Below are 18188 nucleotides of genomic sequence, written 5' to 3'. Positions count from 1 at the left end.
GTGGAGTCAGCTGACCATGGACTGAAACCTCTGAAACCTCTGTAAGCCCAAATAAATTTTTTGTCCTCCTAGTTGTCTATGTTAGGAATTTTGGTAATAGTCATGAAAAGTTGACTATAGAGGCTCTGTTGACTTTTATATTGAAGTTTTGCCTCACTACTCTCCAATTCATCTTTGTCTTGCATTTTTCTTATTTCATTTAAAAATAAATTTCATCATGTATGATAAATATTAGTAAAATAGTTACTCTCATGAAGCAAATTAAACTGTACACCATCACACAATTTCTCATTTTTTTGTTTACATTGCAAGAGAAGCTAATCTACTCATTTTACCCAAATCACATACTGGTACACCTTTATTACCTATTTTCTTCATGCTGTCATTATATCTCTAGATTTTTTTTTATTTTAAGTATTTTCTACCCCACTTTTGCTCCCTCATCTCATTCCAGGCAACCATATTTTAATCACTATGTCTGTATACTTGACTTTTACATATTACATATAAATGATTTAATGAAATTTTTATTTTTGCTTCTGGCTTATTTCCCTTACTTACATAGTGTCCCCAGTTTCATTCATGTCATAGCAAATGGCAGGATAACCTTGTTATATCCAATGTGAGTAATTTTTGTATATGGTAAAGACACAGTCCAGTTTGATTCTTTTGATATTTAAGTTAATTTTCCCCAGCCATTTATAAAGAGAGTATCCTGTCTTCATAGTTTCTTCTTGTTCCTCTGGTGAAAAATTTAACGATATATGTTAGTATTTATATCTGGGTCCTGTCTTATGTTTCACTGGTCTGTATGTAGTACAGGGGATTGAACTCAGGAATGGGATTGAACTCATTACATTGTCAGCCCTTTATACTTTCAGATTTTGAGACAGAGTCTCACTAAGTTCTTGAGGTTGGCTTTGAATTCACAACTTGCTTCCCTTATTCACCAGAGTTGCTGGGATTACAGGGATTTCTCACCATGCTGAGTGTGTGTGTGTGTGTGTGTGTGTGTGTGTGTGTGTGTGTGTTTGCCAATACCACTTTTGCTTTGCAATAAAGAATGAAAACAGAAAGTATGATACCAAAACTTTATTTTACTTTCTAAGAATTGCTTTTGCTATTTGGGTTGTCCTTCACTTTTTACAAATGACTGTTAAGTTTGCAGGTTTCATATCCTCCATTCTACATTTGTCCTACTGAGATTCAGAAGTTCAATTCTCCCAATTCAATATATATCATTATTTTGTTTATTAAAGTGTCCATTTATTTTTTAAACTTCCAGGTTTCATTACATTGAAATCCTTTTGGATTATGTTTTTCTTATTTATTGCAATAATTATTGTGATAAGCATCTGCTCAATTTCAAATATATCAAACACATCTCTCTGACACTATAAAAACCATGAATTCACAGATCAGGAATGCTTAAAAACTAAGTAAGAAACTGTGGGTATATTAATGTTTGCTGTTGCACAGGAAACAAATATTTCTGGGAAAATTATGCTCACAAGGAACAGTGTCAGGGTGGGGGATGCATTCATTAATTAATTCAAAAATGGTTGCTGAGAGCCTTCTATTTCCCAGGCATTGCCCTGGGATAGGGATATAAGGGTGAAAAAATTAAGCAGGCCCAATTGCACGGAACTCCAATATTAGTGATGGAGCATTATGACTATTAAAATTGAGAATAGCTGTTTTTATTGTAACTTGCAGAATGCACTACATTATTTAATTTTCATCAAAATCATGTGAAATAAGTTATTTTCTTAGTTTTAAATGAAAGTAAAACAAGACTCATAGATATGAGCTTTTCACAATAATGTGGAACAGCTGTCAATGGTAGAATTGATCAGTAGGGACCTAATTCACATTCTAAGGCTCTTTACTGTGGTGGTCATTAAAAGGAAATATGAAATAAGATACCTAGTAGACCAAGGAAAAGGGCAAACGGAACAACAGAAAATAGCAATGCTACATTTTTGCATGTTAGTTTTTTTTGGTGGGGGGGTGGGATATCAGGAATTGAACTTAGGAGCTCTTGGACACTGAGCCACATCCAAGCCCTATTTTGTGTTTTATTTAGAGACAGGACTCACTGAGTTGCTTAGTACCTCACCATTGCTGAGGCTGGCTTTAAACCCACAATCTTCTTGTCTCAGACTCCTAAACCCCTGGTATTATAGGCATGTACCACCACTCCGGCACATATTACATTTTTTTAATGTTCATTTTTTAGTTGTAGTTGGACACAATACATTTATTTTATCTCTTTATTTTTATGTGGTGCTAAGGATCGAACCCAGGGCCTTGCACATGCTAGGCAAGCACTTTAGTGCTGAGCCACAATCCCAGCCCCACATGTTAGATTTTAAAAGGAATTTTCACATTGCTTCATTTTGTCCTAATCTCAATGTAATGAGGAGGAATAAGATAAGAATAAAAATAGAAGAGTGAGCATAGCTGAACTAAATAGTGAAATAGAAAATGAAAAATACTAAGGGATAATTGAAAGTAATGCTTTAATTCAACTTCTTAATAGGAGGCATTATTGTCTTCTGTTATTCATGCAGGTAAAAGGATATGGGAAGTTTCAACACCAGTTTTGGAGAGGGCTTCATTTTAGTGGGCTTCTCAGATTGGCCTCAACTGGAACTCATCCTTTTTATCTATATTTTGATTTTTTACTCCCTAACCCTCATTGGCAACACCACCATCATCATTCTCTCACGACTGGACCCTCGACTGCACACGCCCATGTACTTCTTCCTCTGCCACCTCTCCTTCCTGGACCTCTGCTATACTACCAGCACTGTGCCTCAGCTGCTGATCAATCTTTCTGGACTCGACAGGACCATCAGCTATGGAAGGTGTGTGGCTCAGCTCTTCATCTACCTCTCCCTGGGTGGAACTGAGTGTGTGCTCCTTGTGGTGATGGCCTTTGACCGCTATGCTGCTGTGTGTCGTCCACTCCACTACACAACCGTCATGCACCCCCTGCTCTGCCAGTCTCTGGCTATTGCTGCCTGGATGGGAGGTCTCATGAACTCTCTGATTCAGACAAGCCTCATGATGGCCATGCCACTCTGTGGCCTCCATTACCTGAACCACTTCTTCTGTGAGATGCTTGTACTCCAGAAGTTGGCTTGTGAGGACACAGGAGGCACAGAGGCCAAGATGTTTGTGGCCCGAGTCATAATCATTGTTGTTCCTGCAGCACTGATTCTAGGCTCCTATGCACACATTGCTCAGGCAGTGCTGAGGATCAAGTCAATGGCAGGGCGCAGAAAGGCTTTTGGGACCTGTGGGTCCCACCTCCTTGTGGTTTGTCTGTTTTATGGCTCAGCCATGTACACATACCTCCAACCCACAGGCAGTTACTCTGAGAGTGAGGGAACGTTTGTGGCCCTTTTTTATACTATAATCATCCCCATGCTCAATCCTTTGATCTATACCCTAAGGAACAAGGATGTGAAGGGAGCTCTGTGGAAGGTACTGGGGAGAGGCAGAAGCTCAGGATAAAAGAAAAAAAGGGAGTTAGTAGTAACATTTCTTGTCACCAGCTCTCTGACTATGGAGTCAATCCTGGTCCTATGATGGTCATTAAAAAAAAAACTTGGAAATATGACACAAGATACCTAATAGACCAAAGAAAAGAACAAAAAAGACCAACAGAGAAAAGCAGTGCTACATTTTTGCATGTTAGATTTTTTTTGGGTAGTGTGAGGTACCAGGAATTGAACTCAGGGGCTTTTGACTACTGAGCCACACCCTGAGCCCTATTTTGTGTTTTACTTAGAGACAGGGTCTCACTTCGTGGCTTAGTGTAGAGAAAACAGTTCTCTGTTGGCCCCAGGGTTTTATTGTTTTCCTTGTTTGGAAGTTTGAACGGGAGATGTCTTGAGATATTTACTTGCTATGATCACTGTGCAGTGGGGAGTAAGTGCTGATTTGTATCTCCACTTTCTAAGGGAATGAGATGGGAATAGGGTGCATTGTGTCCACTTATGCAGAATGAGATTGGGTTCTTGGCATGTCTGAGAGTCAGGAAAGGATCAGTTCAGAATGACCACATTGTTCCAGTGGATACCAATGTGGTGCTGTAGAAATGGCATTATGATAAAGGAAGAAGATATTAGTTGTTCTGGTTAGAATTATTGCTGCTCTGACTAAAAGTATCTGACAAGAACAAGTTTAGGGGAGGAAAAGTTTATTTAGGGACTCACAGTTTTAGAGGTCTCAATCCATAGACAGCTGGTTCCATTCCTCAGAACTTGAGGTGAGGCAGTACATCCTTGTGGAAGAGTGTGGCAGAGGGAAGCATCTCACATGATGATCAGCAAGGAGAGGGAGAGAGAGAGAGAGAGAGAGAGAGAGAGAGAGAGAGAGAGAGAGAGAGAGACTCCACTCTTCATATACAAAATATATACCCCATAGCTATACCCCAAATTAACCATTTCCTCCTAGCACACCACACATGCTCCCAGTCACCACAGAGTTAATCCTATCATGGATTAGTTCACCTGTCAGGTTAAGGCTATAACCCAATCATTTTACCTTCAAACCTAGAATTGTCTCACATGCTTTGGGGGACATCTCACATCCAAACCATAATATGAGTTCAGTCTGATTTTTTAGTTATTTGTGACTCTGGCCATATTCATTCAGATCTCGGGGTCTATCATAAATGTCCCTTTACAGTGGATCCCTTTCTATGATACTTGGAGTAAATAATGTTTAATGGACTACTTCATGGGGCATGTAAATTTCAGACCTGGTGTCAATTATCCATTGAAGAAAGATGCAATATTGATTGGACATCACTGAATAAAGGGAGAGGGGAACATTTTGTTAGCCTCACCAAGAATCTCAGTCATGCTGCTTTGTGTCATGGGAAAGAAATTTTCCATGTAACACAGAAGAGAATAAAGAAGAAATGAGTACAAATGATCACCTAAGAGGAAAAAAATGAAATTAAAAAATATTCTTGTGGTACTTCAGCAGGCAGAAGAAAATTATGTAGAAAAAACATTTATTTCTAATAGTTATTCAATAAATAAAAACAATCAAAGGAAAAGACTCCTAAATACAATTTCAATATGTATGTGAACGATTACTTCTACATTGTTCTCTCTTCCAGTTTTCCACATGTCTATCTGCATGGCAGAACCACATTTCCATCACTATTATTTCATTCCATGTATTAAATGATAGTTTCATATAAAAAAGTGTAGATATATTTATTTAAAACCCATTACAGACTTCTTGAATTTTAGTTTGGTTTAGTCATGTTTTATTCCAATAACAATCATTATTTGCAAATTTATTTTGCATAAATTGTCATTATTCATATAAAAACATTGTAAAAATTACTTGTTTTATATTGATATTTTGCTATGTCCTGGCTTAATCACAATGAAGCTAAGGATCAATGGGTTTAAGTAACATATTCAAGCACACATAGCAAATGTTGGGTGAAGTTTGGACCCAGACTTCTGAAATCCTAAATATAACACTTAGTATACCATGTTGCCAGTTTTGTTTTCTGTGAACGAACTTGTAATAGAGAAAGACTAAGGTTAGGAAGAAAGGAGGTAGGAGAGGTCAACAGTATGCCAAAATGGATACAATGGAGAAAGGATAGTCTCTTCCACATAACAGTTCTGAAAAACTGGCTATCTGCATGACAAAGAATGAATTCAGGTCCTTAAATCATGCCATATGTACAAAATAACTTAAAATATATGAAATACTTAAACATAATTTGGAAAACTATAAAACTCTTTTCAGAAAACCTAGATATGACCCAAAAGCATAAGATGTAAAAGTAAAAATAGGGACCTCGTCAAAATTAAAACCAAAGACAAAATCAACATTGGTAGGAAGTATTTTCAAACCACATATCTGCTAATAGTTACTATCCATAATATGTAATGACCACCACCTACAACTCAACAAAAACCAAAGTAACCCAATTTAAAAATATGCCAAGGAGTTTAATAGACATAAAAATGGCCATTAAGCATACAAAAAGTTGTTCAAATCCATAATCATTAGGCTAATGTAAATCAAAACCTTAAGGATATCTTATTTCATATCTTAGAATGAATATTGTTAAGAAATATCCAAAAATGACAAGTATTATTGAGAATGTGGAGAAATTGGAACTCCTAGCATACTCTTGGTGAAAGTGTGATATGTTATATCTCTGTGAAAAACATCACAGAGTTTCCTAAAAAAGTAAATAAAAATAGAATACCATATGACATAGCCATTTTATTTCTAGGTATATATACTTTGGATAGCAGGTTCTCAAAGAAATATACCCATCATATTAGTTAAGGCTGTTTAAAGAGACACCACCAATGTGTGGTGTATTATAGAGAGAGAAAGAGGCGTGAGGCCAGTAGGGGAAGTTTTTCATGCATTCATGGAGGCTGAGAAGCCCCACAGGCCACCTGCAAGCTGGAGATCCTGGAATGCTGGTAGCATGGCTCAGTCCAAGTCTAAAAAACCTCAGTAAAAGGAATCCAATGTTGTAACTATCATCTGAGGCTGAAAACCTGAGAACCTGGGCCCCCAACCCCCAGGGTAAAGTCCTGGAGTCCAAAGGCTGGGGAACCTGGAATTCTGACGTCTAATTGCAAGAGAAATTAGGGGTTTTAGTTCTAGGAAAGAGAAAAGAATAAACCTTTTCTCAGGTATTTTGTTCTAGCCTGTTCCCAGCTAATTGGACACAGCTTGCTCAAGAATGAGAGCAGATTTTCTCTACTTGATCCCTTGACTAACATGCCTATCTACCCTGGAAATACCCTTACAGACACATTCAGAAATAATGGTTTACCAATTCTCTGTGTTATTCTTAATGCAGCCAGCTCTAAAATTAACTATCAAATCTATATTTATATAACATTATTCATGATAGCCAAAATGGAAGTGACCCATGGTTGACTCACTATTGACAGATGAATGGATTAAATAAAATGTAGAATACAGACATATTGGGAGGTATTTGCAATGTGCATAATCAATGAAGGTTAATATGCACAACATAAAATACATCCTGTACTGGGTATAGTAGCGCACACCTGTCATCTAAGCAGCTCCAGAGTCAGGAGGATTGCAAGTTCAGTCTCAGCAATTTAGCAAATGCTGGGGATGTCTCAATGGTTAACCACCCATGGGTTCAATCCCTGCTATGAGAAAAAAAAATTATTTGAGAAGAGACCACAGGGATACCTTGGGAATGTAAAAAAAACCATCAAATTTCATACTTTAAATGTGTAGGGTGTGAAAGCAATGCATACTAATTATATAGTAAAGGAAACTGTTATTGTATGAAGAAAAATCAATTACTCTCCACATTTTATACTGATACTGAGACCCTCAAATAACTCTCAGACCACTCATTGCCATTCCAATTAAGGCTTTATTTCTGGCCAGTGGTAGACACTGTACCCTCTAAAACCAAGATAGTCAGAGTGACGTACTCCCTTCAGTTTGGCCTCATATTTAAGCCAAAAAACCACAAAAGGGATGTTAGGGGGTTTAGCCCATGCAAGCAGGCGAAATCACAGAAGGGGCAGATTGAAGTCAGGTGGTGGGAGGCTTAGCCAATCAGAATAAGCCAGTTAACCCAGGTACAGAAACAGAGCCCAGTTAGACAGTTCTGTGTTCTTGAGGGTTTCCACAACAAAAGGAAAAACAACTTGCCCCAGGCATAACCTTTCTAGGTGGCATGGCTGTTTCACAAATTGGAGTCACTATAGTCAAGACTTCTGTCTCATCACACACACTCCCTTCTCATATTCAACACCTTTCATCTAATAAGCAGTGTAACCACTAACAGTTTGATGTGAATCTTTCCATACTTTTCTTTATGCTTAAATAGCCACACATATACACACATGTGGATCCCCCTATTTATATATTTCAGAAATAAAAAAACACTGTAAACCTGCTTAGTTCATTCGTGCCTGGGTGCATAGCCTGGCACAGGCAAAGGATAGCTGTGCAAACCTGAAAATCTTTCTTGAACCCTCTGCCTCGTGTCCTCTTTTGTAGAAAAGGAATAATAATTCACCCGCATTTATTACAGTTATTATTTGGATTAATTGGGCAACAAATGCAGATGCTTAGGATAGTGCCTGGTGCATCATTAGAAGCATATACAGTTTAGGTATTTTTTTATAAAGCAGTTCATCTTTAGATTTTCTCCAGACTTTACCAGAGTATTTCTCTTTCATAACAATTAAAACCATTTGTGGCATTTTCTTGACTGCATACAAAGTAAACCCCAGCACGGTAATATTTTTTAAAATACTTCCCTTTATTTTTATATTCTCTTGAATAAGAGTGGACAATTAGAACTTATTACTTTGTTTGCAATTATTTCAGACGATGTCCATCTCTTGCAAGATTGTGGGCTTCCCTGTTGACAGAGATCATATTTTCTTCATTTATTTCACAAAAAAGAGAAGGCACAAAATAAATGTTTGTTAAACAATACCACTACCACTGAGTGAATGTCTGCCACACCCCAGGCACCTCACATATGTTGTATCATTAATTTACAAACAGTGGTACAGGTTAGGCCACATTAACATCATCTTAATGATGAGGCTCAAGCATGTCAAGATAGCTTTTCAAGGTCACACAGTTATGGCAGAGCTGTTTCCTCTGCATCACGTATGCCTTTAAATGGCTACAGATAAATTCTGAACCTTGATTTTTATTTCTCAAGCATTTAGACCAGTGTGCATTGCTCAACAATGATTGTGGAATGAATTAATAAAGGAACACATTTAATTTTTTAATTTGTTGTGGACAATGCCAGGGTAAACATAATAAGTCTTACTAATACATAGAGTATATAGTGTATGAAAGAGATTTTAAAGTGTCAAACTTTTCATGAAGAAAATAAATATTTATTGGATTCATGATACATGTAAAAGACACATAAACATTAGATGAAAATTGCAGAGAAAGAAACATTTGAATTGTGGTGACAATGGTGTCTCTAAGTGAGACGTGAAATTTGGTTTATTGAAGAGCTATTAGGACTGGAGAGCTATTCCTCCTATGGGAGGAATCCCAGGCTACAGAGTCCATGATGAGCAAGGGAGAAGCGGTGTTCTGAGCACACTGGATACCTCAGTTTGGTTTGGGCAGAGTGTGAGGGTAGAAAGAGCTGAGGACTGCATGGCAGATCTTGAGCCAGTCAGTTGGTTATAATTGCCACATTGGGGCCCAGAGGTCTCCAAGGCCAGTCTGGGTAAACAAGTCTTTCTCCACTGCTCTTGAATGGATTGTGCCAGTATTCCCATAGGAGAATTGGTAGTGCTCAGCCAATTCTCCTCTGTGGGAGGTCAGGAGGTAGTCTGATAATACACCAGCTTCTTCTGGTTCTCTGCTGGTTAAGGTGACTGTACCAAAGTGCACTGGAAAGATGCTTCCCCCTCCTAGGTTCTGAGCAAGCTCTTCTGTTGAGGGAGAAAGCATGATTTCTCCAGGACAAGATTCTGGTGTAAACCCTCACTCAACAGATGAAGTGAGGACCAAAGAGGAACACATCTTTCCCATCTCTAGATGCCACCAGTGTGAGATGGATCTCACATCATCTTGAAGGCAATAGAATCAAGAGAGGTAAATGGAACAGTTTTCTCTGATAGATCCCTGGGTGTGAGCTGACTCGGGGTGCCATTCTGGCTTCACAGTCTCTTCCAAAACTCCAATCCTATGATGCCATTGCTCTGTCATGTAAAGTAAAGACATCAGAACCCGGAGACCAAGAACTGAGTTATTGTTAGAATTATTGAAAATTAATCAAGGTAGTTTGGAGAGAATCCTGGAAGTTGGAGAGAATCTATCATATTTAGAGACAATGCTGTGTGGGGAGTCAGAATTTAGAAAGAAATTTGTTAAATTCAACCTTTGAATGTCAATCAGCTGACTGGACCCCAGCTGTGGTTTCTTTTGGTTCTACCTGGAAGAAATTAGTGTGTTATTATGGAGGATTTAATAAAAGAGTCTTGATGATTGCCCTACTTACTCGGTGACTGAAGGAGATTGTTTGTTAACTAGTGTGAGCATGATGAAGTTGGATGAGAAATGTGCCTGTAGAAGTGCAAACTGTGATGGAGAAGGGGGAGAAGAACTCTTTGGTGGCAAGGCTAGTTTTTGCAGTGAGTTTAAACCTCTGAAAACTAATAGGATACCTTCATGTGCAATCATAACTGGAGAAAGGAAAGATCAACTCAAATTGAAGGATGGATGAAGGTAATCTTACAGAAAAGAGTTTTTAGAACATCCTGTTTTATGTACAGAAGATTAAATGTTTTGTTTTTAATGTGGGTCTATTATAGTCAGATAATATGATTAAATTAGTAAATTAGAAGGATAGTACATGGTTTTTGATGTGAAGAAATTTATTATTGACCAGGGGTTAGCTGAGTAGAAGAATACTTGCCTAGAATGTAGGTGATATCACAAGTCTGATTCTGATTCTCAGCATTGCAAAATAGAAGAGATTATTATTTACAGAGATTGTGCACAGTCACAGATTCTGTATGAGGCACAAAAACAGGTGAACACAGATAATTGCTGATCTTTATAATGCAGACAATCAACAATATCAGATATGCAAATGTCAAAAATGCTTGGTGTAATGGGAATAGGAGTAAGAGTTAATTTAAAATTTTATTTTTGTTATAGATGGACACAATGCGTTTATTTTATTTATTTTTATGTGGTTCTGAGGGTTGAACTCAGTGCCTCACACTTGCTAGGTGAGTGCTGTTCCACTGAACCACCATACCAGCCCCCTAAATTTTAAAAATATAACTTAAGAGTAGCAAAATATAGACTATCAGGATTTTGTGTGATGATTGATAGCTTCCAACTTAATAATCCAGGTAGTGCAGAAACATTTTCTAGCCCTTCAATAAGCAAGAAACTTTCAAGTGACCAGAATGTCACTTCCTGTCCAGGGACTATATGTTTAGTGTGCTTTACTTTTTCCAAGTTTTCTTTTTGTTGCTTCCTTAGAAATATCACTAGTTCTTCCTAATTTTGGCTTTTGGAGAAGCACAAAATATTTTCAGTATGGGACAAAGCAGGTAAGGGTAAGCAGGCTTAAAACTGGTGAGTTTGAATATTCTCAGCACTCTCTGGGATAACTAACCTTCAGCTGTTGAAGATGGGTGCATAATGGCCCAAAGTGTGAGAGCCTCATTGAAGCTGAATAAAGGGGAACTTGGAATTGAGCTCTGGATTGGTTTTCACATGCAAGGTTTGCTTTGAAGAAATTCTTTTACTATCTTTAGGAATTGTTATCCCTGAAAGGGGTAGTCTGTGCATGTTCAGTCAGATCCCCAAATGTCAAAGCATTGGAAATTCATAAAATGAAAAGGTGTAATTAGTACAGATGGATTATGGAAGTCTGAAGGTTTGGGAGTGTTACCTACATAGTGACTTTTTGAATTATGCAAATTATGCATTTTCTAGTAAGTGTCTTTAGAAAGGTAAGAGAAGGGTGTTTAGGGTGGAACGCTGAGGAGAGTCCTATTGTGAAAGAGATTCACAGAGAAAGAGAAGCACACCAAAGACTGAGAAATAACCAAGGAAGGAAGAAGATGTCCAGGAAGATAAGGGAAGAGGTTTTGTGTAGAATGAACAGTAGTCAACATGTAGAATTCTTGACCAGGAAGAGTACTGAAAATGCCTACTGTGTTTTACTGTACAGTGTGGAGAGGACAGAATCCATATAGAAGTGGGTTGAGGACTGAGTGGGAGGGAAGTTGTGGAAACACTGAGTGGAGACGACTCTTTCAGTAAAGTAATCTATGAAGAGGAAGAAGGATAAAAGGCAGTAACTAAAAGGGGACATAGGGTGAAAGGAAATATGTTCCAATGGAAGAGACTTGCTCATACATCACTTCCTTGAGAAAGAGCCAGTAGAGAAGGGAATGTTAAAGACACATTAAAAAGGACTGAATTTTTGGTATGATTCATTTGCATATTCATCTTATTCTTTTCAGAAGAATTTGTTAACCTGTAGTTAGGTAGGTAGACTGTACAGAGTGCACTCTTCAGTTAAAGATACAGACATGATGACTCAAGGAATGCAGGACACATAAAGATGAAATGTGAGGAGCAGACAGAAATAAATGGGCAAGAGATAGGCATGAGGAAATGAGGCAGGGCTTCATTAGACAAGTTCTTGGTTTGGGATTTTGTACAGAAGAGTCATGCATCAAATGCTTTAAAAGGGTGTGAGGAAAAGCAACAATTATCCAGAGGTGGGCCTTTAGGAACTGATTTGAGCCTGATGGCTGTAACCTCATCAGTGGATTAATGTACTAGATGGATTAATAATTTGAATGATTTGAAGAGTCTACTGGGAGTGGTGGAAATTGTAGGCAGGTGGGGCATGGTTGGAGGAAGGATGTCATGGTGGCTTGCCCTTGTGGACTATATTTGTATTTGGCCCCTTCTCTCTCTCTCTCTCTCTCTCTCTCTCTCTCTCTCTCTCTCTCTCTCTCCCCCTCTGGCTTCCATGAGCTGAGCAGCTTTCTTCGACCAGGTCCTTCCTTCAAGATGTTCTGCCTCAACTGAGGCCCAGAGCAGTGGAGTCAGCTGACCATGGACTGAAACCTCTGAAACCTCTGTAAGCCCAAATAAATTTTTTGTCCTCCTAGTTGTCTATGTTAGGAATTTTGGTAATAGTCATGAAAAGTTGACTATAGAGGCTCTGTTGACTTTTATATTGAAGTTTTGCCTCACTACTCTCCAATTCATCTTTGTCTTGCATTTTTCTTATTTCATTTAAAAATAAATTTCATCATGTATGATAAATATTAGTAAAATAGTTACTCTCATGAAGCAAATTAAACTGTACACCATCACACAATTTCTCATTTTTTTGTTTACATTGCAAGAGAAGCTAATCTACTCATTTTACCCAAATCACATACTGGTACACCTTTATTACCTATTTTCTTCATGCTGTCATTATATCTCTAGATTTTTTTTTATTTTAAGTATTTTCTACCCCACTTTTGCTCCCTCATCTCATTCCAGGCAACCATATTTTAATCACTATGTCTGTATACTTGACTTTTACATATTACATATAAATGATTTAATGAAATTTTTATTTTTGCTTCTGGCTTATTTCCCTTACTTACATAGTGTCCCCAGTTTCATTCATGTCATAGCAAATGGCAGGATAACCTTGTTATATCCAATGTGAGTAATTTTTGTATATGGTAAAGACACAGTCCAGTTTGATTCTTTTGATATTTAAGTTAATTTTCCCCAGCCATTTATAAAGAGAGTATCCTGTCTTCATAGTTTCTTCTTGTTCCTCTGGTGAAAAATTTAACGATATATGTTAGTATTTATATCTGGGTCCTGTCTTATGTTTCACTGGTCTGTATGTAGTACAGGGGATTGAACTCAGGAATGGGATTGAACTCATTACATTGTCAGCCCTTTATACTTTCAGATTTTGAGACAGAGTCTCACTAAGTTCTTGAGGTTGGCTTTGAATTCACAACTTGCTTCCCTTATTCACCAGAGTTGCTGGGATTACAGGGATTTCTCACCATGCTGAGTGTGTGTGTGTGTGTGTGTGTGTGTGTGTGTGTGTGTGTTTGCCAATACCACTTTTGCTTTGCAATAAAGAATGAAAACAGAAAGTATGATACCAAAACTTTATTTTACTTTCTAAGAATTGCTTTTGCTATTTGGGTTGTCCTTCACTTTTTACAAATGACTGTTAAGTTTGCAGGTTTCATATCCTCCATTCTACATTTGTCCTACTGAGATTCAGAAGTTCAATTCTCCCAATTCAATATATATCATTATTTTGTTTATTAAAGTGTCCATTTATTTTTTAAACTTCCAGGTTTCATTACATTGAAATCCTTTTGGATTATGTTTTTCTTATTTATTGCAATAATTATTGTGATAAGCATCTGCTCAATTTCAAATATATCAAACACATCTCTCTGACACTATAAAAACCATGAATTCACAGATCAGGAATGCTTAAAAACTAAGTAAGAAACTGTGGGTATATTAATGTTTGCTGTTGCACAGGAAACAAATATTTCTGGGAAAATTATGCTCACAAGGAACAGTGTCAGGGTGGGGGATGCATTCATTAATTAATTCAAAAATGGTTGCTGAGAGCCTTCTATTTCCCAGGCATTGCCCTGGGATAGGGATATAAGGGTGAAAAAATTAAGCAGGCCCAATTGCACGGAACTCCAATATTAGTGATGGAGCATTATGACTATTAAAATTGAGAATAGCTGTTTTTATTGTAACTTGCAGAATGCACTACATTATTTAATTTTCATCAAAATCATGTGAAATAAGTTATTTTCTTAGTTTTAAATGAAAGTAAAACAAGACTCATAGATATGAGCTTTTCACAATAATGTGGAACAGCTGTCAATGGTAGAATTGATCAGTAGGGACCTAATTCACATTCTAAGGCTCTTTACTGTGGTGGTCATTAAAAGGAAATATGAAATAAGATACCTAGTAGACCAAGGAAAAGGGCAAACGGAACAACAGAAAATAGCAATGCTACATTTTTGCATGTTAGTTTTTTTTGGTGGGGGGGTGGGATATCAGGAATTGAACTTAGGAGCTCTTGGACACTGAGCCACATCCAAGCCCTATTTTGTGTTTTATTTAGAGACAGGACTCACTGAGTTGCTTAGTACCTCACCATTGCTGAGGCTGGCTTTAAACCCACAATCTTCTTGTCTCAGACTCCTAAACCCCTGGTATTATAGGCATGTACCACCACTCCGGCACATATTACATTTTTTTAATGTTCATTTTTTAGTTGTAGTTGGACACAATACATTTATTTTATCTCTTTATTTTTATGTGGTGCTAAGGATCGAACCCAGGGCCTTGCACATGCTAGGCAAGCACTTTAGTGCTGAGCCACAATCCCAGCCCCACATGTTAGATTTTAAAAGGAATTTTCACATTGCTTCATTTTGTCCTAATCTCAATGTAATGAGGAGGAATAAGATAAGAATAAAAATAGAAGAGTGAGCATAGCTGAACTAAATAGTGAAATAGAAAATGAAAAATACTAAGGGATAATTGAAAGTAATGCTTTAATTCAACTTCTTAATAGGAGGCATTATTGTCTTCTGTTATTCATGCAGGTAAAAGGATATGGGAAGTTTCAACACCAGTTTTGGAGAGGGCTTCATTTTAGTGGGCTTCTCAGATTGGCCTCAACTGGAACTCATCCTTTTTATCTATATTTTGATTTTTTACTCCCTAACCCTCATTGGCAACACCACCATCATCATTCTCTCACGACTGGACCCTCGACTGCACACGCCCATGTACTTCTTCCTCTGCCACCTCTCCTTCCTGGACCTCTGCTATACTACCAGCACTGTGCCTCAGCTGCTGATCAATCTTTCTGGACTCGACAGGACCATCAGCTATGGAAGGTGTGTGGCTCAGCTCTTCATCTACCTCTCCCTGGGTGGAACTGAGTGTGTGCTCCTTGTGGTGATGGCCTTTGACCGCTATGCTGCTGTGTGTCGTCCACTCCACTACACAACCGTCATGCACCCCCTGCTCTGCCAGTCTCTGGCTATTGCTGCCTGGATGGGAGGTCTCATGAACTCTCTGATTCAGACAAGCCTCATGATGGCCATGCCACTCTGTGGCCTCCATTACCTGAACCACTTCTTCTGTGAGATGCTTGTACTCCAGAAGTTGGCTTGTGAGGACACAGGAGGCACAGAGGCCAAGATGTTTGTGGCCCGAGTCATAATCATTGTTGTTCCTGCAGCACTGATTCTAGGCTCCTATGCACACATTGCTCAGGCAGTGCTGAGGATCAAGTCAATGGCAGGGCGCAGAAAGGCTTTTGGGACCTGTGGGTCCCACCTCCTTGTGGTTTGTCTGTTTTATGGCTCAGCCATGTACACATACCTCCAACCCACAGGCAGTTACTCTGAGAGTGAGGGAACGTTTGTGGCCCTTTTTTATACTATAATCATCCCCATGCTCAATCCTTTGATCTATACCCTAAGGAACAAGGATGTGAAGGGAGCTCTGTGGAAGGTACTGGGGAGAGGCAGAAGCTCAGGATAAAAGAAAAAAAGGGAGTTAGTAGTAACATTTCTTGTCACCAGCTCTCTGACTATGGAGTCAATCCTGGTCCTATGATGGTCATTAAAAAAAAACTTGGAAATATGACACAAGATACCTAATAGACCAAAGAAAAGAACAAAAAAGACCAACAGAGAAAAGCAGTGCTACATTTTTGCATGTTAGATTTTTTTTGGGTAGTGTGAGGTACCAGGAATTGAACTCAGGGGCTTTTGACTACTGAGCCACACCCTGAGCCCTATTTTGTGTTTTACTTAGAGACAGGGTCTCACTTCGTGGCTTAGTGTAGAGAAAACAGTTCTCTGTTGGCCCCAGGGTTTTATTGTTTTCCTTGTTTGGAAGTTTGAACGGGAGATGTCTTGAGATATTTACTTGCTATGATCACTGTGCAGTGGGGAGTAAGTGCTGATTTGTATCTCCACTTTCTAAGGGAATGAGATGGGAATAGGGTGCATTGTGTCCACTTATGCAGAATGAGATTGGGTTCTTGGCATGTCTGAGAGTCAGGAAAGGATCAGTTCAGAATGACCACATTGTTCCAGTGGATACCAATGTGGTGCTGTAGAAATGGCATTATGATAAAGGAAGAAGATATTAGTTGTTCTGGTTAGAATTATTGCTGCTCTGACTAAAAGTATCTGACAAGAACAAGTTTAGGGGAGGAAAAGTTTATTTAGGGACTCACAGTTTTAGAGGTCTCAATCCATAGACAGCTGGTTCCATTCCTCAGAACTTGAGGTGAGGCAGTACATCCTTGTGGAAGAGTGTGGCAGAGGGAAGCATCTCACATGATGATCAGCAAGGAGAGGGAGAGAGAGAGAGAGAGAGAGAGAGAGAGAGAGAGAGAGAGAGAGAGAGAGAGAGACTCCACTCTTCATATACAAAATATATACCCCATAGCTATACCCCAAATTAACCATTTCCTCCTAGCACACCACACATGCTCCCAGTCACCACAGAGTTAATCCTATCATGGATTAGTTCACCTGTCAGGTTAAGGCTATAACCCAATCATTTTACCTTCAAACCTAGAATTGTCTCACATGCTTTGGGGGACATCTCACATCCAAACCATAATATGAGTTCAGTCTGATTTTTTAGTTATTTGTGACTCTGGCCATATTCATTCAGATCTCGGGGTCTATCATAAATGTCCCTTTACAGTGGATCCCTTTCTATGATACTTGGAGTAAATAATGTTTAATGGACTACTTCATGGGGCATGTAAATTTCAGACCTGGTGTCAATTATCCATTGAAGAAAGATGCAATATTGATTGGACATCACTGAATAAAGGGAGAGGGGAACATTTTGTTAGCCTCACCAAGAATCTCAGTCATGCTGCTTTGTGTCATGGGAAAGAAATTTTCCATGTAACACAGAAGAGAATAAAGAAGAAATGAGTACAAATGATCACCTAAGAGGAAAAAAATGAAATTAAAAAATATTCTTGTGGTACTTCAGCAGGCAGAAGAAAATTATGTAGAAAAAACATTTATTTCTAATAGTTATTCAATAAATAAAAACAATCAAAGGAAAAGACTCCTAAATACAATTTCAATATGTATGTGAACGATTACTTCTACATTGTTCTCTCTTCCAGTTTTCCACATGTCTATCTGCATGGCAGAACCACATTTCCATCACTATTATTTCATTCCATGTATTAAATGATAGTTTCATATAAAAAAGTGTAGATATATTTATTTAAAACCCATTACAGACTTCTTGAATTTTAGTTTGGTTTAGTCATGTTTTATTCCAATAACAATCATTATTTGCAAATTTATTTTGCATAAATTGTCATTATTCATATAAAAACATTGTAAAAATTACTTGTTTTATATTGATATTTTGCTATGTCCTGGCTTAATCACAATGAAGCTAAGGATCAATGGGTTTAAGTAACATATTCAAGCACACATAGCAAATGTTGGGTGAAGTTTGGACCCAGACTTCTGAAATCCTAAATATAACACTTAGTATACCATGTTGCCAGTTTTGTTTTCTGTGAACGAACTTGT

At 38.1% G+C, this 18188-nt stretch overlaps 2 protein-coding genes across 2 annotated transcripts; both read left to right on the top strand.

Annotated features, from left to right (window-relative positions):
• Positions 1–15: 15 nt before the first annotated feature.
• On the top strand, positions 16–3522 carry LOC113178542 (olfactory receptor 2Y1B-like). Its single transcript, XM_026382811.2, has 2 exons — positions 16–41; positions 2574–3522. The coding sequence occupies exon 2, from the start codon at positions 2584–2586 to the stop codon at positions 3520–3522; it is 939 nt and encodes a 312-aa protein (XP_026238596.2). The 5' UTR covers positions 16–41; positions 2574–2583.
• A 9119-nt stretch (positions 3523–12641) lies between these two features.
• Positions 12642–16146, top strand: LOC144254229 (olfactory receptor 2Y1B-like). Its single transcript, XM_077797243.1, has 2 exons — positions 12642–12667; positions 15198–16146. Exon 2 carries the CDS (start codon positions 15208–15210, stop codon positions 16144–16146), a length of 939 nt encoding a protein of 312 aa, XP_077653369.1. The 5' UTR covers positions 12642–12667; positions 15198–15207.
• Positions 16147–18188: the final 2042 nt, after the last annotated feature.

The sequence above is a fragment of the Urocitellus parryii genome, chromosome 1 (genome assembly GCF_045843805.1).
Source record: "Urocitellus parryii isolate mUroPar1 chromosome 1, mUroPar1.hap1, whole genome shotgun sequence".
Taxonomy (NCBI): domain Eukaryota; kingdom Metazoa; phylum Chordata; class Mammalia; order Rodentia; family Sciuridae; genus Urocitellus; species Urocitellus parryii.
Note: the sequence above shows the minus strand (reverse complement) of the source record. Positions and strands in the feature narration are given on the sequence as shown.